The sequence below is a fragment of the Siphateles boraxobius genome, unplaced genomic scaffold (genome assembly GCF_051911475.1).
Source record: "Siphateles boraxobius isolate OS27281-9 unplaced genomic scaffold, OSU_SipBor_1 19, whole genome shotgun sequence".
In the NCBI taxonomy this organism is placed as follows: Eukaryota; Metazoa; Chordata; class Actinopteri; order Cypriniformes; family Leuciscidae; genus Siphateles; species Siphateles boraxobius.
The window spans coordinates 15,567,827-15,595,071 of NW_027508799.1; the positions used below are offsets into that span (position 1 = coordinate 15,567,827).

Genomic DNA, 27,245 nt, shown 5'->3' on the forward strand with positions numbered 1-27,245 from the left:
TTTTGCAGCATTTCTTATTATTTCTTTTTATATATATTTTATTTTGAAATTGTAGGTATAAATATGACCTGAACGTATTCTTAACATAAACTCTTGTTAACTACGTTAATGATTAATATAACTATAATATTTATATTCATTTTATTAGTTTTTTGAGATTTTATCTTGTTTTTAATTTAATTTAATGACTTTTAAATAAACACTTTTATTGTCATTCTATTTGTTTTTTAAAGTTTTTATGCATAATTTTTATGCATAATTCTATTTTATATTCTGACCACTGAACTAACTTGAGATTAATTTAATGTTTAAAAGGCCATGAACATAAATTGTTGTTTTTTTGTTTGTTGTGAGAATAACCCAAAAAGATATTATTTTTAGGGTCAAAGCAAAACTTTTTTCATTTCATTTCAATTCTGCAGTTTTTTAGTCTCTCTCTCTCTCTCTCTCTCTCTCTCTCTCTCTCTCTCTCTCTCTCTCTCCTCTCTCTCTCTCTCTCTCTCTCTCTCTCTCTCTCTCTCTCTCTATCTCTCTCTCACACTCTCTGTGGTTCAGGTAATGTGCGTGCGTGTGTGTTTGTGTGCGCGTGTAAATGTCGTGTGTGTGTGTGTGGCTCAGGTAATGTGTATGTGTGTGTGTGTGGCTCATGTAATGTGTGTGTGTGTGTGTGTGTGTGTGTGTGTGTGTGTGTGTGTGTGTGTGTGTGTGTGTGTGTGTGTGTGTGTGTGTGTGTGTGTGTGTGTGTGTGTGTGTGTGTGTGTGTGTGTGTGTTCTGAAAACCCAGATGACCTCTCTTAAGCACTTGAGTGTCAGTATTGATAAGACTCTACATTGACACTATAGTCATTAAACTGAACTGGTCAGGCCAGATGTGACCTCCTTGACCTTTTTAAGTAAATGTCATTGAGCAAAACAGAGGTTATTACCCAGGATCTGTTTTACCCCAAAGTTTTACCCTAGAGCAGATCACGAGCATAAATCACATTTATAAACACTAAAACACTAGGAGACAAGTAAGGATCAAAGATCTTTAGTATGCAGGACTTCCTGTTATAACACATCCATCTACAAGAAATAGATAAATAGAGCCTAACATACAAGCCCACCTGTTTTTTTTTTATTTTATTTTTATGAATAACTAAAATTGGTATAGTTAAATTTATAAATAGATTGACTTTATAAGTAAAAAAATTTTAAAATCAATTTACACATCTTTTCCAAAACTATATTTTTAATGAATACCTTTCAATATAATGAAAATGATGAAAAATGATGAAATTATAATGAAAAAATAGCATCTTTCACGTCTCCAGCAGTGACCCCTGCACTTCAAGCTTTCCTAAACCAGCTTATCATTAGGGAAGAGAGATAAATAAAATACCAGGCCTGGCCAAGGTTACAGTGGGGCTCAGATCATGTTTCCAAATAACACGGATTACGAACGGAACAGAGAATAGCATTGTGTGAGAATATCTGCCTCCATCATGAAACAGAACCTGCTTTAATGTAAATGTAATTTGAGAGGGCGACTTCATGTTTAAGAGTGAACATTCAAACAGAGAAGAGCTTTTGTTTTCAAGCGTCGTTGTGAGGTGCGAAAGGTCGTGAACGAAATGGTTATATTGGCTGTATAATCAGGGGGAGGTGAACCACCCCCCCCCCCCCCCCCCCACCCCCGTAAGAGGTGACGGCATTTCTAAAATGGTGGCTTGACACCTCGCAACGACAAGACAAATTCAATACATCTAGGATTTCTAAGCTTAGCCTGAAGGTTCAAAAAGTACAAAGTGCATCTCAAAAAGCAAAGAATAAATGCAAATCACCCTGCAGGCCTCTCATGATTTTGGTTAAACTACAACTTTTACTTGTTAGTGGCTAAAATGACATAATGAAGTATTTCCATGTCGACTTGCTCAGATATTGCCTTAAAGACTTGTGCAAGGGTAGACGACATTTAATTTGACATGGACGAAAACAAGGCTGTGAAAGATAGGCGTACTGTCTGTTCAATGTTTTGTACAACTTGGTTCTTTTTCCAGAAAAATAACCAACTCAGTACAACTTATTGGTTCCAGTGTCCAAAATGTGATTAAATTACATTTTTTTATTAAATTACATTTTTAGCCTGCAAGCCAAAAGTAGTTGGTCGGATTTTACCAAACCAGTTATATTTTAACAGTGTAATAAGCAAGTAAAAAAAAAACTTTTAATTTCAAGAATTAAAAGAATTTTACTTATGAAATAGAAATTCATATGATATTTTCCAATTTGTAATAACCTCATTGGATTTTGGATACTGATATATGTATATATATGTATATATGTATATATGTATTGGCTTTATTTATGTATATATGTATATATGTATATATGTATTGGCACAAACCTTTATTTTGGATGCTATTAAACGTTGCCCAGCACTAATTTATTTTTATATATATATATATATATATATATATATATATATATATATATATATATATATATAAAAAAAAATTAGTGCTGGGCAACGTTTAATAGCATCCAAAATAAAGGTTTGTGTTTACATGATATAGGCCTATGTGTGTGAACTGTGTATAATTATTTTGTATATATAAATCCACACATATGAATGTATATATTTAAGAAATATTTGCATATATATATTTATACATAATTTATATTATATATAATTTATTTATAAATAACACATTTTTCTTAAATATATACATGCATGTGTGTGTATTTATATATACAAAATAATTATACACAGTACACACACATATATTATGTAAAAATTGGATGCGATTAATCGTGATTAATCGTTGCCCAGCACTAATAAAAAATATAATTTCTTGCATGCATGTCTTGCATAAATTCAATATCCAATAACATTTGATCAACATCCAAATTTCAATCTAAAATATTATTTTTAAAATTATTAAAACATTTATTATTTTTTTTTAAATATACCCTGAATGGTTTTTATTTTGGACCCTGATTGGTTCTCATTCATGAAACACGAGCAGAATGAATTTGTGCACTTAAATTGTTCGTAAAACCTTTCTTACATAAAATATTGCATTGAAATCAATGATTTTTGCTTGTGTTTCATGAATGCGGGCGATTTCTTGATCAGAGTGATGTAATATTATATTACCCAAAATGCACAGCTTAAAATGTATTGGATGGCCGCCCAAGTGTCACATTTCCCAAGCCTTTCCCCATAAAATGTCCAAAAAATCCCAACAGCAAGAGCATGTCGCTCAACCAGCAAAGTTTGCTATCAAATACATGCTTCCATTATATAGTGGCATTGTCATACACTGGTATTAACAATGCTATTGAATTACAGGCTAGCTATTATAGAAAAGCGTGTGCTAGTTCATGCATGCTGAGTGAAAACAGGAAAGTCTTTGAAAGCAAAATGAACTTTAATTTCCCTTATAATCCCTAAATGCTCTCCATGGATGGCCTTTGGAGTATATTTCTAAAAACGTAGAGTCGGTCACCGTTGGACACATGTAATGTCACACTTTTTGGCCGTTGGCTGAAATAGATGCTTTTCTAGCTCCTTAGTGTTATGGACAAAGACATCTTTTATGTGCGGCAGAATAGGGTCAGGACAGAGCGGAAAGTGTGTCGTGTTACACGCGAACAGGTTCCCCTTCCGACTTCCCAGCCCGGGAAATCACGGATCTGGATAGCGTCTGATCCGTCGGTCTAAGTCTAACCCCTGAGAATGGGACCTCCACTTCACCTGAGCACACAGGTCAGGCCTAGTCGGTTAAAAAATGCACCTTGATGACTACCCAACCTGTCCGGACTTCCCAACCAGCAATCTGTCTGAACAAACAGCCATTTAATCCTGGGCGAGAGTTCACAGCGTTCTTAAAGAGGCTTAGAAAATCTACAAAGAGGTGGAAAGTTTATATATCATTCTTCGTTGAATGCTGCCATTCAGCGATTCTATGCATTGTAGGGTTTCCTTGTCACTTCAAGAGCGCTTCGGATTTCTGTTGAGATTGAGGAAGTTGCTTTTAAGACTGTGTGAAGATTAAACATTTTCGGAATGGGCAGAATTCATCTTCACAGAAGGCATTCGATGCGAAGGGGGCTGTAGAACATCATCAAACATCTGTGACATTTCTGGAGACCACAGGTGGAGTTAATGGTTAAGATCTCAGTAGTATTGCCTAAGGGAGATGCCATTTTCAGACAAGCACCTAAAAGGCGTTTCTTGAAAAAAGAAAAAAGAAAGGCCTGTGATTTATGTTCCAATTTGCCTCCACTGCACCACTGTGAGGCGTAGCTCCATGAGTTTTACAGGAAAATCCACTCCATTAAAGGAACGTTTGGGGTTCAAGACAAGTTAAACGACAAACAGTTATACGACAAACAGACAGTAATTTCTCATCAATTTGTTGAAAATTGTAAGTACTTACAATGGAAATCTTGTTTCCGCCACAGAATAAAACATTTTAAAAGATAATTGCGACTTTATATCTCAGAATTGCGAGATAAAAAGTCAAAAATGAGTGAAATAAATTCAAAATTGTGAGATATAAACATGCAATTCTGAGAAAAAAAGTCAGATTTTTGAGATAAACACTCAAATTTGCACACGATTTGTCTTAAAGCATATTAAAAACACCACATAGACATATAAACAACATTAAAACCTTGATTTTCACCACAGGGGGACTTTAATTGCAATGTCGAAACATGCATTTTCTGTAAAGCTGCTTCCAAACGATATATATTGTAAAAAGTAATGTGAAACTTATTAACCTTGCCTGTCGTAAGTTTATATTTAATCTTTCACGTCAATACTGTCATGTTCATGTGAAACCGGTAAAAGCCAGGTATGATTTGCATGCAGAGTATGTGTGAGGATACCAAAAGGGACATAACCACCCACAAATTACTGTTTACATTGAGCAAACTCCACCCAAAAGAAAGTACATATCCAGAAAAGTTTCAACTCAGAACAGTGGTTACACTTTTACAAGGATGATTTAGACAACTTTATAGAAAGAAACGATTTAAGCTCTTCAACAAAAATATGGGCAACATATTTCCGATTTAAGCTCATTGGAATGACTTTGTAAACTTCCATTGTTAAGCTACTGTAAACAGACTTTTGTTTCGTTTGACAATCAGAGGGAGTTGCAATTGTTTTCTGTTGCAGAGCAGAAGTATGTAAACCAGAAAATTCCTTTACAACTTGCAAAAGTTAAAACGGCAATTGCAAGTGAAAGGCCGATATTCATTATCACAAAAATTCCAAGTAGTCAAGGGCAGATGAAGCCTGAAAACACTACAGCTTAAACAAAACCATATAATTAGCGTACAAAGGCAAAACAATGCTGAGCCATGTTTTCATGTAAACTACCCTGGAATGACCCAAACCTGGAGCGGTTATTGTTTGCCCCTCTTGGCACCGGTTCGAGACCTCATCGCTGTCTCTGTCTTCTCTCTCCACCTTCAAATGAGTTTGCAAGATTAAACATGAATCAAATTCCTTTCCTGCTCATTTAGCAGAGATGCAGACAGCTCGCACTGTTATTTTAGTTTAATTAATGTTCAGGTTTCCCGGTCTCGGCTGTATTCCGCTATCAGAGAGCAGGAATGTGAGGAGGAGAAGGATTTCTGATCTTCATCTCTCTTGAAAATAAGTTTGAAGGCCTTTATAAACATGAAAAAATTGTAAAGAAACCTGAGGTTAACCAAAATTGCTAGTATCAGATACATAGAGGCCATTTGCCTGTCTGTTAATAAAGGGCAATGTTCAAGAGGACAAAAAGATGGGTATAAGAACAGTGCTGAAATAGTGTGCCTCAGTAGTCTAAAAACAGTTTCAACAGACACTATGGGGTAGGGCTGTCACTTTTGAGAAAAATCAAATTCGAACGGTTATCGAATATCAAGTAATGCATTTGAATTGATTTTGATTTTCATTTTTTTTTTGATTATTCGCTTGATTTGGTCATGGGCTTACGCTACAATACGTTTAGAGCGCCCGCTTCTGGATGAGATGGCAAACAATAATAAAAAACAAAAAAACGGTCTAATCATAGACTGTAAAAAATGCGCTAAACATGGCACTTTAAAAACCGGATAGTTTATTTATAGTTCGAATACGGATATTTCACGTCATGTTCGAATGCATATTCGAATATCGTATAAAAAGTGACAGCCCTACTATGGGGACGGATGTGGCATTGCACGCAAAGTGGAAAGTTTTAATACAACTCAGTTTGTTTAAACTACACAGACCTTGAGCCGTTTTGTTATGTCTACCCAACTTCTGCAATGAAACAGAGTGTTCATATCTAGAGAAAATAAATAATATACAAAACACACTATCATGGCAGTTTTAACTATTGGTGGCATATTTGTACAATCTCATTTGTACATTTTCATACTATCTTGCTTGAACCCCACTGAGGGTAGGTTTAGGAATGGACCTTCATGTTTAGATATTTTCTAAAATGTGTATGTTTTTGCACGACTCAAATCATACATATTCATATCAATTCGCCAAAGTGTAAAATAGTCTTCCCGCGAGATCGTGATGGAACATCAAAGATGCTGGGTGTTATTAATATCATACATACTAAATTAAAACATTATTTTTTATTGTATATATATATATATATATATATATATATATATATATATATATATATATATATATATATATAAACTAACATAACTGGGAAAATCTAAACTAAACTAAAATTTCCAACATTTCCATGACTTCAAGACGAATCAAAATGCAACCAAAATGTCAGCAAATTAAATTAATTACTTTTTGGTACATTATAAAACTTGAAACCTGATAATAAACATGATAAATGTAACAGTTTAAACATTTTTAAATGATACCAGTTAGAACAAAATAGAAAAACTGAAAAACAAAGAAAACTTTAAACAAAAAGAAAACCAAAAATAAGATGAAAACTAACAAAAACTAATCTAAATGAAGATAAATGAACGAGAGAAAAAGCTAATAATAGCAACACAGTAGAAACCGAAAAGCAAAACAAACAGCTTAGCTTAGTATTACGGCAGTGAGTTTTGCATGTGGAAGCATCGCTTAACACCTTCTTCACACAACACTATAAAAATAATACCTAAATATCTAAACGTTATTTCATAACACTTTCTACTACTATTTCAGCTTCGTTAATGAATGATAAATGGGATTCGTTCCTTTAAACAAAGCATGTTTGACAGAGTGACGCCCACAACATGTCTGTGACCTCGTGTGTAGATGAGGCAGAAGGACAGTCACACCTGGAGTGGAGATCTCCTCTGGTAATGACATGTAGATGACAGGGGACAGGCAGTGCACTTTTACAGTGATTAAAGTCTCTGTCTGTCTCTCTTACAGCTGTTGTGTGCATGTCAGAAAGCAGATCTGAGGACACAGCTGGCCAGCCCTACTCTGACCCCGTCTGCTCACACAACGAACACACGGGAACAGCTTCTACAACTCAAGCCAATTCACGTTAACTTTAGTAAAATGGTTGACTTTTTTCAGGACCACTTTAATTAGCCAATCAGCTCTATGAAGTAGTTGTACATTTAGCCTACATATCGCGGCATATCATTCATAACAGTCATTGCGAAACAGATTACTCAGCTCATTACCCCATGTACTCACAGGTAGGCCTGAAGGGAACCGACAGCTGCCGAATTCCATTGAAAAGCCCCGCCGAGTTCCATCATTCACAGAGTTCAACACACGCACTGCTTCACGTGCCTTGTTGGGAAAGACTTGATCATCACATTGAATTTGATCAATTCACAAAGTCGGAATGCTACAGTTGCCTCGATCAGGGGGAAGAGGTATAACATTATGATATTTTCAACTATATCTCAAATAAGAGCACACATCAAAGTAGCTAATAATGATATAATTGATTTTATAGTACTTATCAATATTGCATTGAATAGTTTCACCTTTATATGGTACTGATTCTTTTAGTTGTCTGGAATATTTTTATTATTAAGACAAAAGTCTATGTGGAATCTAAATATAATGAATTATATGAAATCATTTAAATCTGTTTTACTAAAATATACTGATCAATTAATAAAATAAGATGTCTTCGACTACATATTTTGATTAAATTATGTTCATTACGCATTTAAAAAGATCACATTATATTCATAACCTGTTACAATTAGCCCCGACCTCATAGCCGAGATAAAATCATACACAGTAGCTACTAGTATCATTCTTAATAATGTTTGTTAATTTACATTTAAAATAGGCTAGGCTATATAAATGTATACACATTTAAAAGACGCTGGAACAGCAATAAATAAATAAATAAGCCAAAAATCAATTTATTTATTATTTAGCTTAAGTTTATTATAGTTTTAAAAGTCTTGCAGCTTAACTCAATCTATTTTACTGTGTTTATCGGTTTTGCAGAATTTCACTGATTTTCTTCCACACACTCTAAAAAATATTGTTTCGGAGTTGTAAATAAGGGAGCGTTTACACAACATCATTTTCAACTAAAAACTGAAAAATTTGAATGCATTTTGGCCATTCATTTGCATGACAATGGCGTTTAGGGGGCCTGAAGACACAAACTTTTGAAAACAGGTTTTTTCAAAGTTTTTTCAAAATTTGTGAACATGCTAACGTCATGCGCATGCGTATTACGTGTTCCGTCTATAGGCGCGTAGTGTTTCATTGCAAAGTGACATCGCCAACTACTGGCCAGGCAAGATTAATATAGTGTTTTTAGTCGTTTTCGCGTATCCGTGTGAACGGGGATCGTTTTGACATCGTTGTCATCTGTACACGAAAAACACAAAGAAAAAACGTTTACTTTTTTCACATAAACATACCCTAAACCAGATTATTTGGAGAACGTTTAACAAGAAAGTACTATTTCAGTCTTTCTATTCACAATTCCATGTTTAATTCAATGAGTCTCTTGCCATTTCTTTATCATTTGTTCTAAAATTAACAAAAACAAATCTACTAACAATTTCTGAGTAAAAATCCTACACCATTGTTTGTCAGTGCAGAAAATGTAAAAAGTGTGCAAGATCCATGTGGGCCTAAACATTTAATCTACAGACCTCAACCATCCCAATTACAAGAAATCGTTTTGTAGGATATGAAGCTAAGACTTCAAGTCCAAACTGAAATACAAGTTCACAGAGTTTGGCAATGCAATGTAGAATAAGTCCTGCAGCGCTGAGTGGGCTATACCGTCAACTACATGAGACGCAAACGCAGTGGCCCAAGGGCAGAAGCTCACCGCATTGAAGGAGTCTGCGTGTATCGGCAGGATCGGCTCGCTGACTTCAGGGGGAAAATTGAAAGAAACTGGCTAAAAGTGATAAATCACCTCCCCTCCTCTCTTTGGATGTGATATGGATCTTAATCGAAAGATAAAGACATCAAAAATGGGGAAATTCAGTTTCCCCAGTACAAATGATGGCTGGCTCCATCTATCTTGAGGCTGCGACAGATGGCTTATCACCCGTATTGATCCAGTGAAACAAAGCACAAAGGTGCAGGGATAAAAAAAAAAAAAAGGCATCATTTAGCAGAGGACACCCCTAAAATCGGGAAAAGCCTTGTTGAATGTTAACAGACACAGATAAGAGAGATTAGGTTACTTTACAAACACGCAGCCCTCACTCCGTCATGTTTACTGTGCAAACTGGTGTTGTTTTAGGCTAGTATGGCTCTTGTTTTGACTAGAATGTTAACTTGCTTTTATCAGGGGCATATCTGGGACTTGTGTGTGTTCCCAAGTACTTGGATAAATAATTAAAATGTCGATAAGGAAAACACCTGTTCAGGAGTGAAAGATAACAGTGTCTGAATAGTCTTCCATTTGTGAGGTAAACTAAAAAAATGTGAGTCGTGCGGTAACTGTAGAAGTAATAGGTTTTGTTTTAATATTACTTTAGGTTAAACCAACAAAAATCATTTTTTGAGAGTCAGACCGGGTAGAAAATTATACAATTTTCCAGTACAAAGAGTGGAGCATGGTAGCCTATGTTTAAAATATGGAAGAGTGGTGTAATTAAAACCCTAACCTTAAAGGCCTTTAACACTTAACTTTAGTTCATCTTTAGTTCATGCCAAAAAAAATAATAATAAAAGAAAAATTCTTGTTTCAAACCCACAATACATGTTCCAAAGTGTCCCTTCTAAAGTAAATCTGTTCATCATATAAGCTAAAGCAATCATGATATCTCTTCACAAGACTTTTATTAAACCACTCAATTCGTATGGGTTTATTTTACAAACAATTTATGACCTTTTTGGATCTTCTAAATTTTGATTACCTGAACTTTCATAAAAAAACATCTTCATTTGTGTTTCGAGGAGTAACCAAAGTTTCGTTTTATGGGTTTGGAACAACATGAGGGTGAGTAAATGATGACAGAATTTTCTTTTTGGGTGAACCATCCCTTTAAGTTTGACCAATAGCAAACAGAAACACATTTAAACTGATATATCTTAACACAGCAAATACCAGAAGGAAAATCCATAATTTAACTAAATTATTTCTGTCTAAGCTGGCTTCTTCTAAGACTCAAATATCGCATGATCGAAAAACATTTGTTACCTTTCTGAGGATGGTTGAATTTGAAATTGAGACACCTGATTAAATTCACTCATAGACCAGAGTAGCCGTTAAAATCTAGCTAAGAGCTCTGTCACATGTTTTCCCTTTAGGGCCGTTTCCTTTCCCCTGGGCTGGAGGTGAAGAGGTCACACAACCAGTGTTAATGGTTACCTAACATCTGACATGTGGCTATGTCCAAGGAATAAACTGCATTAGTTTATTAGACAAGAGAGAAAGAGATCTGTGTGGAATTTGAGGGGGTAAAAGAGGGCGGGAACTGCAATGGCGATGGAAACCGATGTGTCTTTGTCATGAATGAGAGAGCATGGCATGAATGCGGCTCATTACGACCCCAACAATGACCATGAGCATGCAGATTCAGATGAGGGCCGGCAATCAGACCAACAAAGACACGGTCGTAAAGCCACAGAACACAGGTCTACAAGAGAGCCGTTTTCTGTGAGATGTATTTGAATTGCAAGTTGCAAATTAACAGGAGGGCCGGTGTGTGGGAGGAAGAGAGAGATAGAAAAGGAGGACAGAAACAGAGAAGGAAGAGTGTGAGATTTGAGAAGCTGATGCCATTTGAAGAGGCTGGCTGTATATGAGCATGGTATAATCTAACACCGCCACAGATATGATCATAATAAAGCACTGTAATAACACACTAACAAGCCATGCTCTTAGCGTGTCGGGCAAAAAAGACAGAATTTATTTATTTATTTTTGTCAATGAAATGAATGTACTATATTTTGGTTTGACAATGTTTTGTTTATTTAATATTTTGTATTTTTAGGGGATTTATAATCCATTTATTCACATTTTGAGCACATTTTTTTAAATTTTCAACTTAAACTTTCGTAACTCTTGAATGCTTTAGTGCAAAGACTTAAGTTTGATCTGTTTTCAAAGACGACGCTTGGAGTGAAAAAAGTTTAAAAAAGAGAACTTAAAAAAGTAACAGAATTTTACATGTATTGTTATGAATAATGCACAACAATACTATTTTCAATTTTTATATAAAATATATATTTTCAAAATCAAGTTTTACTCTAACATTGCAAGAAAATCAAAGCCAGAAATCTAAACAAGTTGTGTTTCAAAGTTGAGCTTGATATCTCAAAAAATTAGCTGTCAGCATTAATTTCCAATGCGGTCAAGGAGCACAAGTGTGACTAAGTTTTATAGGATTGTGTGTGTGTGTGTTCACATAGCAAGTGCCAAAACCTTTACCAGATTTTGTACCATGCCAATGAAGTAAAAAATTCAAAAAAAAAAAAAAAAGAATGACCAAAGAGCACCAGAGGGTTAAAACAGTTAAATTATAATCATTTTAAATCCATTCAGCACCAGTCATTTACAAATATATATTGGCCAGGTCAATTAAACAGCTTATATTTGGTCTTTTTATATTACTGGCATTGACCAAAACTGTAATAAATGATCCCAGACAATGAAAAATGTAAGTGATCTGTCAGTGTGTAGTACTTCATGATATTTAGTTCTATTTCTCCAAAAGGGCACAGCCATCACATACTTAGAGCCACCTAATTCAACAATAATAATGTGTTGCTCATCTCAAACATTTCATAACAGAACACTAACCGGGATCTCGATATAACAGTGAACCGAGTGAACAGAGAACTCATTCTCACACAAACGGTTTTGCCTTCTTCAACATTTCTAACAAACACCTCATAAGCAGAAGAACATGATTCTAATTCAGCCTGCAGCAAACACACACTGAAAACATGCAGCTAATCGGAGCAGCAGCTCCATCATTAACATCAACCCAATATATTTAAGTGGCATAATACATATTATTTTGGCTGTATCAAATTCGTTTTTTCTTACCTTTTTACACTGGAAAATCTCAAATGTAAAGAGTCATTACAAGAAAAAACAGTTAATGCAAAAGATACAAAGGGAAGTTAACTGACCTGTGACAGAAACTTTCATGGTGGCCTCCAGAGGTCTGTTGTTATCCAGATCTTTGCTGAGTTTTAGCTCTCCAGTATCCGAGTTTAGAATCAGCAAACTCAGCTCATTCCCTTCAATGAAGCTATACTTGAGATTATCTGATACATCTGGGTCGTGAGCTGGTACCTTTCCTATAATCCCAGAAGGAAAGCTATTGGATTTGTTGGTGACGTAGTTATTGAAGATAATCTCAAAATTCTGCAGGACCGGATCGTTGTCATTGACATCAACCACACGGATGTGGACGATTGCACTGCTGACCAGAGGTGCAGACGTGGCCTGCACTTGTATGACATACTCCCGTTTGGTCTCATAGTCCAAATCCACAAGCACTTTTAAGTCTCCAGTCAACATATCCAAGTCAAAGACCTCAGGGTTATTTCCTGCCAGAATTTGGTACAATATCTGAGCATTGGTGCCTTCGTCGGGGTCCATGGCGGAGATCCGGGCAACCACTGAATCAACAGGGCTGTTTTCTTTGACGTCGATGAACAGTTCATTCTTCTCAAAAACAGGAGCGTTGTCATTGGTGTCCAACACAGAAATCTGGATCTCCACTGCTGCTTTGAGAGGAGGAACACCTCTATCTACAGCAAAGGCCTTCAGGTTATAGACTGGAATGTTCTCTCTGTCCAGCTTCCGGTTGATTCTGATAATTCCAGAGTACGGCTCAATCATGAAGTCTCCTTCCCCATCGTCGCCTCCTTGAAAGGTGTAGCCTACACGTCCGTTTGACCCCGAGTCCTTGTCGGAAGCAGATATCTGGAGCACGCTGGTCATCAGAGGAGCATCTTCTAACACAGAACCCTGGTATTTGTCCCTCCCAAACTGTGGAGTGTTATCATTGGCGTCCAGAACAATAATTTCCACATACGTGGTATCAGACTTCTGTGGGATTCCATTGTCACGGGCAATGATGGCGAGTGTGTAGGAGGCTAGATCTTCATAGTCGATCTCCATCTGTGTGGTGATGGCACCTGTGTCCGGATCAATCTTAAACTGTGGTACGTTGTCCTCCATGATGTAGGTAATACGTGCATTCTCACCTGTGTCCTCATCCGTTGCACTTATTACCACAACAGTTGATCCAATGGGTTGGTCCTCGCTGAAGGTCTGATGGTAGCTGGCGCTCTGGAACACGGGTCTGTGAGTGTTAGCATCAGTTACGTTGATGAACACCTGTACATTGTCAAAGCGTGTACCGTCAGAGGCAGTGACAGTCAGAACATACTGCCGTTCCTTTTTGTAATCTAACGGTAACGCTAGCGTGATGAGTCCACCTCCGCTTTGACTAGTGATGGCAAACCGGTTCCGCGTGTTACCACTGGAGATCTGATAGGTGACCACACTGTTTACATCACGGTCCAGAGCTGTGACAGTTAACACACTGGACCCTAAAACTGCATCTTCGTTGATTTTCAGCGAGTACTCCTTCTCAGTGAACGTAGGGATGTTGTCGTTCACATCTAGGACGGTAATGCTAACGCTTGCTGAGGACGACATCACCGGAACTCCATTGTCTCTGGCTTCCACTCCAAAGGTGTAATACTCAGTGGTTTCCCTGTCCAGCTCAGTACTGACTGTTACCCATCCAGTGCTGTTATTGATGGTGAAGGGGAAACCTGGAGTGGTGTCTGTGAGGCGGTAATCCAAACGGGCGTTTTCGCCGGAGTCAGAATCAATGGCCTGAATGTGAAACACAGAATATCCAATGGGCACGTTCTCTAAAACGGTGGCTTGGAAAGGAGTGCTTACAAACATGGGAGCATTGTCGTTCACATCCACAACTTGGATGATAACAATGCCGGTGCCGTTAATAAGAGGAGGCCTGCCTCCATCCTGTGCCTTTATGCGTAAATTATACTCTCTGATCATTTCGTAGTCCAGGGGGTTGATGACATCAATGGCTCCGGTTGGTGTGTGAATGAAGAACTGACCTTTTACGTTGCCGCTGATTATACTGTAATGAACTTTACCGTTATTGCCCTCGTCTCGGTCAGAGGCTTCAACCTGGGCCACTTTAGTGTTAATCGCCACATTTTCCGGCACCTGAACTACATATCTCTTCTCACTAAACTGAGGGTAATTGTCATTTTCATCTTCAACTGTAATGTACACTGTTGCAGTAGCACTGCGGGGTCCAGGGTCCTTTCCTTGGTCATTGGCCTCCACTATCAATTGATACTGGGCCATGGTTTCTCTGTCTGGACGCAGCCGAATCTTAACCAGTCCATTTCGGGAATCAATTTCAAACCCGGAATTAACACCTTCGCCATTCACAATCTTATATATCATGTTTGCATTGGATGGTGCATCTCCATCTGTCGCCCTTACCGTAATCACCTCAAAACCAACTTCCATATTTTCTCTTATCCTAACCCTATATTCATTCTGCTCAAAAACGGGTCCGTGGTCGTTGGTGTCACTTACTGTAACGGTCAGGTATGACGTGGCTGAGCGTCGCGGCGTGCCATTATCAGTAGCTGTGACTTTAAAAACGTGTGTGTCTTTAACTTCTCTATCTAAGGGCTGGATAGTCTCGATGCTGCCGGTTTGAGGGTCTATCCGAAAGAAGTCCTTAGAACGGCTGTCGAATAATGCTTCCATGGCATACTCGATCTTTCCCGCGTCTCCAGGGTCGCTGTCAGTCGCTTTGAGGGCAATGACGCGGGTTCCCGCAGGCTCGTTCTCAGGCACTGAAACCTGGTAGTTCGGTAACTGAAACTGAGGCGCTGAATTCACTGCTCGCTTTATTCTCGGTTTCCATTGATTTGATACGTCTTGCATAGAATTTAACAATGAAGTTTGGATTGAGGCGAATCGTAATCTAAGGCACAAAGAGAAGGGCTCACCGTTTGAATCGCGAAACGAACAGCGAATAGTGTTTTTAAAGCGTCTCAAGTCCGTCTCCAAACAGTACGCGTCCTTCACTAGTAAAGTCCCGTTACGCAAAAACACATTCAAGTGGTCTGAGGTGCAAGAAGAAGCAAAAACGCCAGAGTATCTAGTGAAGACAGGTAAATAATCCTTAAAACTAAGGAGTAAATCACCTGGAGAAAAGCAGGAAGTTAGTCCCAAGTTATAAATGCAGTCCACGTTAATATCAGGCTTACTCACTCTCTTCCTTTTATATTTGAACACGCAATTGCGTCCGTGTACAAATACATTAAAATGTGCGTTAACAAGTCCTTCAGTTGTTAATGATGTAATTTTAAAATAAAGAGGCAGCGCGCTCTGATGGGCGCGCGCGCAGTCCACCTCTCCATTTAAACGCACTACACCATCTCTCCAATCAACTTTAATAAAGTTCCCAATGTACTTGGAAGTTAAAGTCCTGTCTATTTTATAAGTCCAACCTGGTCCAAGTGACAAATTGGCAAGAACAGCTCCAGAATGTAAGGTCTCCGAGAGGTGTAAGTCAAAACATCCCATGAGAGGAGCGCAGAGGAGAAGGTGAACCCATAATAACCAACGCATTACTAAATCCATGATGTAAAACTCCACAAAACATGCAGAAAAAAAACACGTCAGCTCTCCTTCTGCCGGCACGTCGACCTTCTTTTATCCTTCATTGTAGCTTTTTAACAACAGAAAACACAGTTTGTCAGGCTGGTATCCATGGAGCCAAGTGACATTATCCACGTTAAGTTTTAAATGAGAACAAAATGGCTCCGTGCGTGCGCGTCTCTCCCCCCTGCACACACACACACACACACACACACACACAGTCATTAACATAAACCTGCACTGCACCTCCTCTCAGGACTAAAGAATAACTATCATGGAAATTGAACTATTGTTATTCGCCGCTGCATATTCCTTGGTTCTTTTGCGACTTTTCTCAAGCGAGCGACGCGGCGCGTCACTAGAACTCTATTAGGCTATAGCCTAATAAAAAGTTTCGCGATAAACAGTTTCATGCGACTGTCTGCATGTCGTGGACGCGAATGCTTTCATTAAAAATAGACGCCGTTTACAATGTCATTTATAATAGTTTGTATTTTAGTTGGTTGCGTTGAGTCGCTCGCTTGTAGACTACTGAGATAAAGTTTCTGCTTTTTTTCTACCAAAGTGACATGAATTCACACTATATGTTTAAATCACTCAGTTGATCAGCGGCTGTTAAGTAGGCTAATAAAGAGTTATCAATGCTGGATTCTCTGTTATTCGCTGAGTAGAGTATAACGAAATATACAAAAACCATGGTAGCCATTGTTTTCGCCAGTTTGCCACAAGTATTATAGGCTTATTAAACAGTGCAATGTAACAAGCCTCACAAACCCTTACACATGAGCCCTTAGAAAAAGTTTTAGAATTTCGTTTTTAAACATTAAAATAAGTTTTTTAAGGCGCAAAAAAAAAATCACGGCAATGATGTTGTTGACATAAAAAATATATTCATAGGACCCAGTTATAAAAAACAATCGACTTATTTTTGTCATTCAAAACTTGACTTGACCACACCTACTGCAATACAGATATATTTGCTAATGTTCTATGGCAGATATTAGAGGGTGATTTGTATGCAATGTATTTTCATAGCCTTATATCTGGTGTTTTTATTTTATAGTAATATGTAGCTACAAATACAGTTATTTTCTTTCACCTTATTCAATTTAGTGTCTTCTAAACGTAAAAACATGCACTGACTCTCTGCAAAGGAAATAGAAAAAAAGTGTATTTCCTCTCAAATAAAATCACTCTGCTTTGAAAACAAATTTTTCGTAAAACATTTATTTACAACAAATGCTAATTATTATAATAAAACAATACACTTAGTGTCCTCTTTCACAATTTTCTTCAATTGTTATATCATACATTTAAAAACTCCCAGAAAAGGAATCATGCCCAAAACCCAAACATATGGTATTATATATATATATATATATATATATATATATATATATATATATATATATATATATATATTTATTTATTTATTTATTACACATACACACGTTTATATATAGATAATGATCTTTATATTATTACCAGGTCAATCATTTATTCTAAATCCTATTTTAAACCAGCAAAGTAACCGTAACCATCTTAACCGATTTTATAATATATTACAATTGTCTGCCTACGTATAGATTAAATATGTTAATTTACATTTAATTTAGCATTACACGTGCAGCATAATTAATGAAAATTGAGGAAGATTGTATTTGTCCAGCAGCACCAGCTACAAATGATGCTCTTACGCCCTCTATTGGTAAAGTAAAATACTCGTAACAGTCGTAACCATGGCTTAATATTTGCATTAAGGTTGCATAGATCAGGATGTTGTGCACAATAAAGGCACTAAAACCATTTGCATTTATAAAATCTTTAAAAATAAAAATAAAAAAGTAATCCGATAATCATTCACCAGTATTTATATAATACAAAATAAATTACAATTTTCAAGTTAATTGCAATTGAAATAAAAATGCATACATGTTCAAAATACCATCAAAGTTTTTGTATTTTCTTCCCAGTCTGTAAACTCTGAGAGCATCTTTCCACAGCACAAGCATGTTGAGATCTTGTTATTGTCCACAAGAGATCAGAGGTGTGCTGGTTTCGTGCGGTGTCTCAGCGGACGGGCTCTGGATGTTGGTAGTTTGTGTCTTTAGGGTGGCAGTTCGTGCAGTTTTGACCTTTCTGAAGAGTGAATTTTGTGGGTCCCAGACGAATGATCTTCCCACTGCCCAAACACTCATCTCCCTTATATAGCACAGCAAACTGCAAAGCAAAGACAATGGAGTGGAAGTTCAAATAAACAATAATCAGACCCTATCCAAAAATTCCCAAACTTCCTTTCCATGATTTTAACAAAGTAAGACAGTACTTTATTCTAACCGTGGTCTAAGCTCTGCAAAGTTTTAAAGATCAAAGTGCACCACAAATAAACATATTTTCTCCTAAAAAGAAAGAATCGATTCTGAATTACTGAAAAGAGTCATCAGCAATTCAGTCTCATTTCCTGTTACAGACCTACGTGACAATGTAACACATTTGCATAATGCCAGCCTATGGTCTTCATTGGATGTTTGTGAACAAATTCTATTCAGACCCTCAAACACAGAGTTGTAGCTGAGGCCTGGAAGAGTTTGGTTCATGTTGTTGACATGTCGAGAAGACGCTGTTTTCTTTGATGTGAATACACGTCGCATGCATTTCAAAAGGACAAGGACACGCGCTGGAATTGATACGGAAAAACCGACGCCATCGTTACTGTTCGTATCAAGTGCTGAGGAAGAGCTGAAATTCAAATATGGTAATGGACGTTTTGTTTCCGACACACGCTGTAAGTGTTGGACAAAATCGCAACAGACTGGGCCATTTGACCAATCAGAGCAGAGAAGGTTTTCAGAAAGGAGGGGTTTAGAGTGACTGAATCTTCGAATGAACCGTTTACAGACTCTTTGAGAAATTAGGTAGTGTAATGTACAACCCCAAATCAGAAAAAGTTGGGACATTTTGTAAAATGCAATAAAAACAAGAATCTGGGATTTGTTAATTCCATTTAACTTTTTATTAGCTGACAAAAGTACAAAGAAACGTTTTCCAATGTTTTCACTGACCAACATAACTGTATTTTGTAAATATGAACAAAATTTGATTTTGACGGCTGCAACACACCCCAAAAAAGTTGGGACAGAGACCAAATAAAAGTGAAAAGATTATCCAAATTAGATTATCCAACTCTTTTGAAACATTCCACAATGAGCAGGTGAATTGGTAATAGTTGAGGGTATCGTGTTTGGCTGTAAAAGTGCTTCTCAGTCTTTTTAAGCAAAGATGGGTCATGGCTCATCACTTTGTGCCAAATATCTTGAGAGAATTGTCAAACAATTAAAAAATCCCATTTCTCAATGCAAGATTGCAAAGAATTTATGCCTTTCATCATCGTCCATACATAATACTGTCACAAGATTCAGGGAATCCAGAGAAATCTCAGTCTGTGTTGGGTAAGGCAGGAGACCTCTGTTGAATGTGCGTGACCTTTGAGCCCTCAGATGGCATTGCACAAGATACCATCATGCTACTCTGTTAAATACAGACACATGTGCTCAGGAGTAATTTGGAAAACCGTTTTTACTGAACACAGTCTGACTCTGCATTAAGAAATGGCACTTGAATCTCTGTTATGCAAGGAGAAAGCTTTACATCAGTTCTATGTGGAGATGCCGGCGAGTTCTCTGGGCCTGAGCTCATCTCAGATGGTCTAGAAGACAGTGGGAATGTGTGCTGTGGTCAGATGAGTCCATGTTTCAGCTTGTTTTTGGGAGAAAATGGACATCGAGTTCACCCCAGACTTTCACCAGCGACAGGTGCATAAGCAAACATATGTGCTGGTATTAAGGTGCATCATTGCAAACGGTATGGGTAACTTGCATTATTGTGAAGGTACCATTGACATAGAGGCATATGGGTCCTTCTCAAAAAATTAGCATATTGTGATAAAGTTCATTATTTTCCATAATGTAATGATAAAAATTAAACTTTCATATATTTTAGATTCATTGCACACCAACTGAAATATTTCAGGTCTTTTATTGTTTTAATACTGATGATTTTGGCATACAGCTCATGAAAACCCAAAATTCATATTTCAAAAAATTAGCATATTTCATCCGAAAAATAAAATAAGTGTTTTTAATACAAAAAAAAGTCAACCTTCAAATAATTATGTTCAGTTATGCACTCAATACTTGGTTGGGAATCCTTTTGCAGAAATGACTGATTTAGTGCGGCGTGGCATGGAGGCAATCAGCCTGTGGCACTGCTGAGGTGTTATGGAGGCCCAGGATGCTTCGATAGGGGCCTTAAGCTCATCCAGAGTGTTGGGTCTTGCGTCTCTCAACTTGCTCTTCACAATATCCCACAGATTCTCTATGGGGTTCAGGTCAGGAGAGTTGGCAGGCCAATTGAGCACAGTAATACCATGGTCAGTAAACCATTTACCAGTGGTTTTGGCACTGTGAGCAGGTGCCAGGTCGTGCTGAAAAATGAAATCTTCATCTCCATAAAGCTTTTCAGCAGATGGAAGCATGAAGTGCTCCAAAATCTCCTGATAGCTAGCTGCATTGACCCTGCCCTTGATAAAACACAGTGGACCAACACCAGCAGCTGACATGGCACCCCAGACCATCACTGACTGTGGGTACTTGACACTGGACTTCAGGCATTTTGGCATTTCCTTCTCCCCAGTCTTCCTCCAGACTGTGGCACCTTGATTTCCGAATGACATGCAAAATTTGCTTTCATCCGAAAAAAGTACTTTGGACCACTGAGCAACAGTCCAGTGCTGCTTCTCTGTAGCCCAGGTCAGGCGCTTCTGCCGCTGTTTCTGGTTCAAAAGTGGCTTGACCTGGGGAATGCGGCACCTGTTGCCCATTTCCTGCACACGCCTGTGCACAGTGGCTCTGGATGTTTCTACTCCAGACTCAGTCCGCTGCTTCCGCAGGTCCCCCAAGGTCTGGAATCGGTCCTTCTCCACAATCTTCTTCAGGGTCCGGTCACCTCTTCTTGTTGTGCAGCGTTTTTTGCCACACTTTTTCCTTCCCACAGACTTCCCACTGATGTGCCTTGATACAGCACTCTGGGAACAGCCTATTTGTTCAGAAATTTCTTTCTGTGTCTTACCCTCTTGCTTGAGGGTGTCAATGATGGCCTTCTGGACAGCAGTCAGGTCGGCAGTCTTACCCATGATTGCGGTTTTGAGTAATGAAACAGGCTGGGAGTTTTTAAAAGCCTCAGGAATCTTTTGCAGGTGTTTAGAGTTAATTAGTTGATTCAGATGATTAGGTTAATAGCTCGTTTAGAGACCCTTTTAATGATATGCTAATTTTTTGAGATAGGAATTTTGGGTTTTCATGAGCTGTATGCCAAAACCATCAGTATTAAAACAATAAAAGACCTGAAATATTTCAGTTGGTGTGCAATGAATCTAAAATATATGAAAGTTTATTTTTTATCATTACATTATGGAAAATAATGAACTTTATCACAATATGCTAATTTTTTGAGAAGGACCTGTATTTGGATTGTACAGAGACATAAACTGCCATCAAGAGGACATCTTTCCTGGGAAGCAAGACAATGCCAGGCCTCATTCTGCACATGCTAAAACTGAGTGGTTTCTAGACACTCTGCACCACAGAAGGGATGTGCCTGCCTGTTTACTGCAGTACAGATATGTCTCTTCTGGAAAATGTATGACCCATCATGAAAAGGAGAATCAGGCAACGATAACCACAGACTGTTGAGCGGCTGTCTTGTATCAGACAAGATTGGGCAAATATTCCACTAGCAAAACTCAAACAATTAGTATCCTCAGCTCCCAAATGATTAAAAAGTGTAATTAAAAGGAAAAGTGACACAGTCGTAAACATGTCTCTGTCCCAACTTTTTTGGGGTGTGTTGCAGCCATCAAAATCTAAATTTGTTCATATTTACAAAATACAATTATGTTGGTCAGTGAAAACATTGGAAAACTTTTCTTTGTACTTTTGTCAGTTAAAAACAGTTTAAATAGAATTAACAAATCACAGATTCTTGATTTTAATGCATTTTACAATATGTCCCAACTTTTTCTGATTTGGGGTTGTATTTTATGAGAAAATATGTGTTTTTTTTATCCTTAGGTGCATGTAAACCTATTGTAGGAAACATTCAAAACAAAATTAGGAACCTTAAAAATAGCATAATAGGCGGACTTTAAAGTTTGTTTGTTTTTTGTTTGTTTTTTTAATCTAGTGTAAAAGCAAAACCAAAAGTAAATGATTTGGAAAGTTAAGATTCATTCTGCCACCGGTGTAGATATTTCTGGATTACCTGCCCAGGTGTCATTGCTCTCAATGGCTCTTTCATCATTACCCACACCGACCCATCAAGATTCAAAGTTACGGTGCATGGAGCTAAAAGAAACAAGATGTTTATATTAGCACTGTTTTTGTCTTGTTGTAAATATTTGTTTTACAAATTAAAAAAGAAACTTGTCAATTGAAATAAAGCTGAAAAAAAGAAATATAAATATTAGATGAAAATATTAAATAAATAAAAAATAGAAATGTTGCTTTGGCAACTTAATGAAATTAAATAATTTGTAAGTTGAAATGCTACAAATAAATGAAAGTTAAATAGAAATAAATAAAAAAAAAACAAATAATATTGACCAAACTTAAACTAAAATGAAAATAAAAGAAAAATATGAATAAATTGTATAAATAATACTTAAAATAACACTTCTGTAGACAAAACTGAGAAAAATATTGGCTGCTGGTTGTAGTGTGGTGGCACTTGCATAACTATTTCAACTGACCCATTTTCAAATAATTCTGGGTAAAAAAAAAAGCGACTCACTCAAAGGCATCCGGTTGTTGAAACGGAAGTGACATTCCATCATCTGAGTGTGGACAAGTTCACCGGGCGGCTCTTCGGCGATCCAATGGAAGCGGCCTGTCTGTAATGTGTCTCGTAACAGTGCTGGGTGGTTAGTGGTTGGACCCTGCAAGAGTCGCCATATTTTACAAAGCAATCGACCTGAAAAGTCATATTTGGTCCTTTTTTAGCAAAATAAAAGCACATGAACTATGTGCTATGAAGTATCCAAATTGTGTAACTCACCACAAATACATCACCGGTAGTGATATCTTTATCAACTACAAACCAAGGGTCTTCTTGCCCTCCTATTCTCGCCCTCTGACCCAGTGTTAATGTGAACCAGCCTGTGAAATATAGTATTGTATGCATCAGTCATGCAGTATCACAGACACTATATGTAGCAGAACATCAACAAACTAGATGAGTAAGGTTTGATGACTAACTTTGATATTGGCTTGAAAAAGCCTTGTCTTAAAGTTTGAAATAACTTTGAAAAGCTTGAAATTTGAAGATTTTACTCAACAAAGTCAATCAAATGTTATTAACATGTTCTAGCACATTTCTAACATGTTTAGCAAGTTGCTAACATGTCTTAGCATTATTTAGGATGTTGCAGGCATATTTCTAACATGAATGAATGTTGCTAGCATGTTTAACCGTGTTACTACTAACATCATTTAGCATGTTGCTAGCATAATTTACCACATTGCTAGCATGATTGTCACATCGCTAGCATGATGTAACATGTTCCTAACATGATGTAACATGTTCCTAACATGATTTAATACATTGCTAACATGTTTCCAGCATAATTTACCACGTTGCTAACATGATTTAGCATGTTGCAAGCATGATTATCACATTGCTAGCATGATGTAACATGTTCCTTACATGATTTAACACACTACTAACATGTTTCTAGCATGATTTAACACAATAAAAGTCTGTGGGAATTTGGGAATACAGGAATTCATCAATTAGAAAAGATATAGCCACCCGAGTCAAAAAAGTCAAACAGGTCTGATCCACTTTTGGTGGTTTTAGCTTTAAAGCTCGAGGAAGATATACTGTTAAAAACTTTGTCTCAGGAAAAAAAAAAAGAAGCTTAAATAGTAGATAAGTATTTTGGTTTGTCAAACCAATATAATTAATATTCACCTTTATGCTGCCCCATGATCTTCCCATCTTCAATGGAAACAAAGTTTCCTGGTTTGGGCTCCAAGTACTGTAATAAATTTTACATGGATAAAAAGTACAATATTAGGTGTATATATATATATATATATATATATTGAATAATGGCAATAGTCAAAAATATAGTTCAAAATAAAGTCTGAAACTCTTAAAAAGATTTCAACAAACCATCAGTGAAAATAGGGTTTTAATCTGTGGAAAATACTGTTCATAAACCTTAGAAGGTCAAGATTGGTTTAATTTCGAGAGATTTGACTGTTTTGCAACCCTGTTACCAAAATTTTAATACAGTTTAAATGTCAGATATTTGTGCAGCAAACATAAATGCTCAATAAAATTACAAAGAAAAGACAAACAAAATATATAACAGGGTTATAATAGGTCAGAATAGGTAACAGGGTTGAAAATGTAGCTTAAATTAAAGTATAGGTGAAGGCTAAATAATTTAGGACCAAATTTGTCATTAATGAACTAATACTTTTTTATAAATTAAAGAAAAATAGTTGTTGAGTATCATTTTTCTTACAATAACTTTGGTAACGGGGCTGAACTGTTGTAGTTTTCATTACAAAAAAAATGAGATTGTGTTTTTATTGCTTTAAAAAACAAGAGGCCATCAATAAATTCCTAATACATACAGCTTTAAGCTGCACCATAGAACGTACCTCAAGAATAAAGTTCTCAAAATCTCTTTCTCCAATGAAACAGATTCCCATGCTCTTCCCGAGGGGAAAAAGGAGATTCAATTAATTGCATTTACAATAACATGTAGTCATTTAGCAGACATTTTTGTATCAATTAATCATTAATACAGTGGATTATATTACATTTATTATACTGAACACTAATGAATGTCAAGTCTCCAGTGACAGAGATCCTTGATATTGTATGAGCAACTTGAAAATGAATTTATTTATTACAGTACCTCTTTTTTCTTTAGAACATGCTGGAAGCTGGCCTCAGCAGCGATCTTCTTCACAAAGTCTTTGGTTAGACCAGCTAAGGGGAATAGTGTGTGCCGCAAAGCATCCTGGGAGATCTGACTGAGGAAGAACGTCTGGTCTTTCACGCGATCAGCTCCCTGATAGAGCCTCGCAGCTAATAAGATTCAGAAGGAGATTAAAGATCAATTCTGAAACAAATCACACATACAACTGACATGAACACAAATTAAACTAACATCATTTTATTTCACTCCAAAAATCGAAAGAAAATGATGAGAATTTATGTTTTGCATAAAGAAAAGGCATTTTTCCCATTGTGACATTATTTTCCCATTACTGTAATGGAAAAAAAATGTTTTATATTTATATTAATTGTAAGTATACAATTTTAAGTATACATCATGGTAGTATTTTTTTTTTACTGCAATTCAATTAAAATATATGTTTTTACTAGTGTCTGGAAAGGATGAATTTCATTACTTATTTAGACATTTTGATTCAATACTGATTTTTTTATTTCCCTGTGCTCTACATCGTATGGACAGATGTTACACTTACGCTTTCTAATTTCAAAGCGGTCTCTGAAGAGGGTTCTGGGAGGTGGAACCTGCTTCTGTTGAAAAACCTCCTCATCCTCCTGGGATGTCCGGGCATAGTGTCCCGTTGCTATGGCATCAGCACCTGTTGTCAAATAAAACTAAATATGACAGACACCAAAGTTCCACGAATAACAAAGACTGGTGTCCCATTATATTTTTCGCAAAAAAAGCACAAATCATCACACACACACACACATATATATATATATATATATATATATATATATATATATATATATATATATATGTATATATATATATATATATGTATATATAAATATATATATGTATATATATATATATATATATATATATATATATATATATATATATATATTTGTGTGTCTGTGTCTGTGAAATGATTAATCGCATCCAAAATAAACGTTTGTTTACATAATATATGTGTGTGTGTGTGTACTATGTATACGTGTACAGTACTTGTGTGTACTATGTATAACGTCTATGTATAACATATGTATGTATTCAAACAATGACAGTCCAATTTTGTATCTCTTTTACTGGGAAATTCTGAGACTTCAGCAATTCTACTTAACTTACCCAAAGTATTAACTGCATACTTATAGAAGTGCTTAAACTTGATGTGTTTGTTACACATTATGTCTGGATTTGGAGTTCTGCCCTTCTCATATTCCCTGAGAAGATTACTGCAAACATAAAGAATAAAAATGAGAGAATATTAACAAACTGAGCACAACATTTTGAATTTAATGAACATAAAACGACTGCTATATTTACCTAAATACTTCATGCCAGTATTCTTTAATATACGAGACCTGGTGGAAAGGCATATCCAGGATCTTACACACTTTATAAGCATCTTCACAGTCTCTCTCAGATGAACAGATGCCTTTCTCATCCTGAGAGTCCCAGTTCTTCATGAACACACCAGTCACATGATAGCCTGATGGCAGACAAACAGATATCACATATATCCACAAACATATGATGCTAGTTTGGAAACCAGAAAGTGTCTTGAACACTGTATAAATTGGTTTCTCACAGCTTGCCTTAATATTTCCTATCTAATTCAATGACAGACAAATAATAGTTACTTTCAGACATATATAAGTGTCTACTTTATTATAATTGCTACAATACAAACTTACAATCCAGTATTGAATATAATAAGCACAACAGCATAATAGCACATACAAAATACAACAGAGTGTATGTTGATGCTCATAATGTGCTCCGTGAACTGGACTGTAAATTCAATTTAATAAAAATGTGTAGAATTGTGTATCATTTTTAATACACTGAAAACTTACCCATTCTTTTGAGTAACAATGCACTGACAGAACTGTCAACCCCTCCAGACATAGCACACACAACATGTCTAATTACACCCATAACACCTATTAAGTGTATATGTGCTCAAATAAATTTAATTATACAAGTAAAGATAAATTATGAGACATTTCACGCCTGTGCCATGAAGGTCGCCATAATTAAAGTTCTTTTCAAAATCATGACCGATCGGAAACAAAGAACAACACAAACAAAACTATAGTTCCGTGAATTGTTCCTAGTTGAAC

General features: G+C 36.5%; 2 protein-coding genes across 22 annotated transcripts in view; both read right to left on the reverse strand.

Moving 5' to 3' along the window:
* The window catches only part of celsr1a (cadherin EGF LAG seven-pass G-type receptor 1a), a 100,124-nt gene extending 83,679 nt beyond the window's left edge, over nt 1-16,445 (reverse strand). For 20 of the 21 annotated variants that reach the window (XM_077233928.1, XM_077233929.1, XM_077233927.1 and 17 more), the window contains exon 1: nt 12,539-16,202. In XM_077233928.1, the coding sequence (XP_077090043.1) occupies nt 12,539-16,067 (3,529 nt within the window). In that variant the 5' untranslated portion in view covers nt 16,068-16,202. Of the gene's footprint in view, nt 1-12,538 lie in introns of all 21 variants that reach the window. The other variant, XM_077233930.1, reaches the window with a different exon arrangement.
* Nucleotides 16,446-17,537: 1,092 nt separating this feature from the next.
* On the reverse strand, nt 17,538-27,184 carry trmu (tRNA 5-methylaminomethyl-2-thiouridylate methyltransferase). Its single transcript, XM_077233903.1, has 11 exons — nt 26,979-27,184; nt 26,446-26,611; nt 26,248-26,354; nt 25,649-25,771; nt 25,072-25,244; nt 24,812-24,865; nt 24,111-24,177; nt 23,196-23,296; nt 22,932-23,076; nt 22,404-22,486; nt 17,538-18,305 (listed from the first exon to the last, which is right to left on the reverse strand). The coding sequence occupies exons 1-11, from the start codon at nt 27,058-27,060 to the stop codon at nt 18,156-18,158; spliced, it is 1,251 nt and encodes a 416-aa protein (XP_077090018.1). The 5' UTR covers nt 27,061-27,184; the 3' UTR covers nt 17,538-18,155.
* Nucleotides 27,185-27,245: the final 61 nt, after the last annotated feature.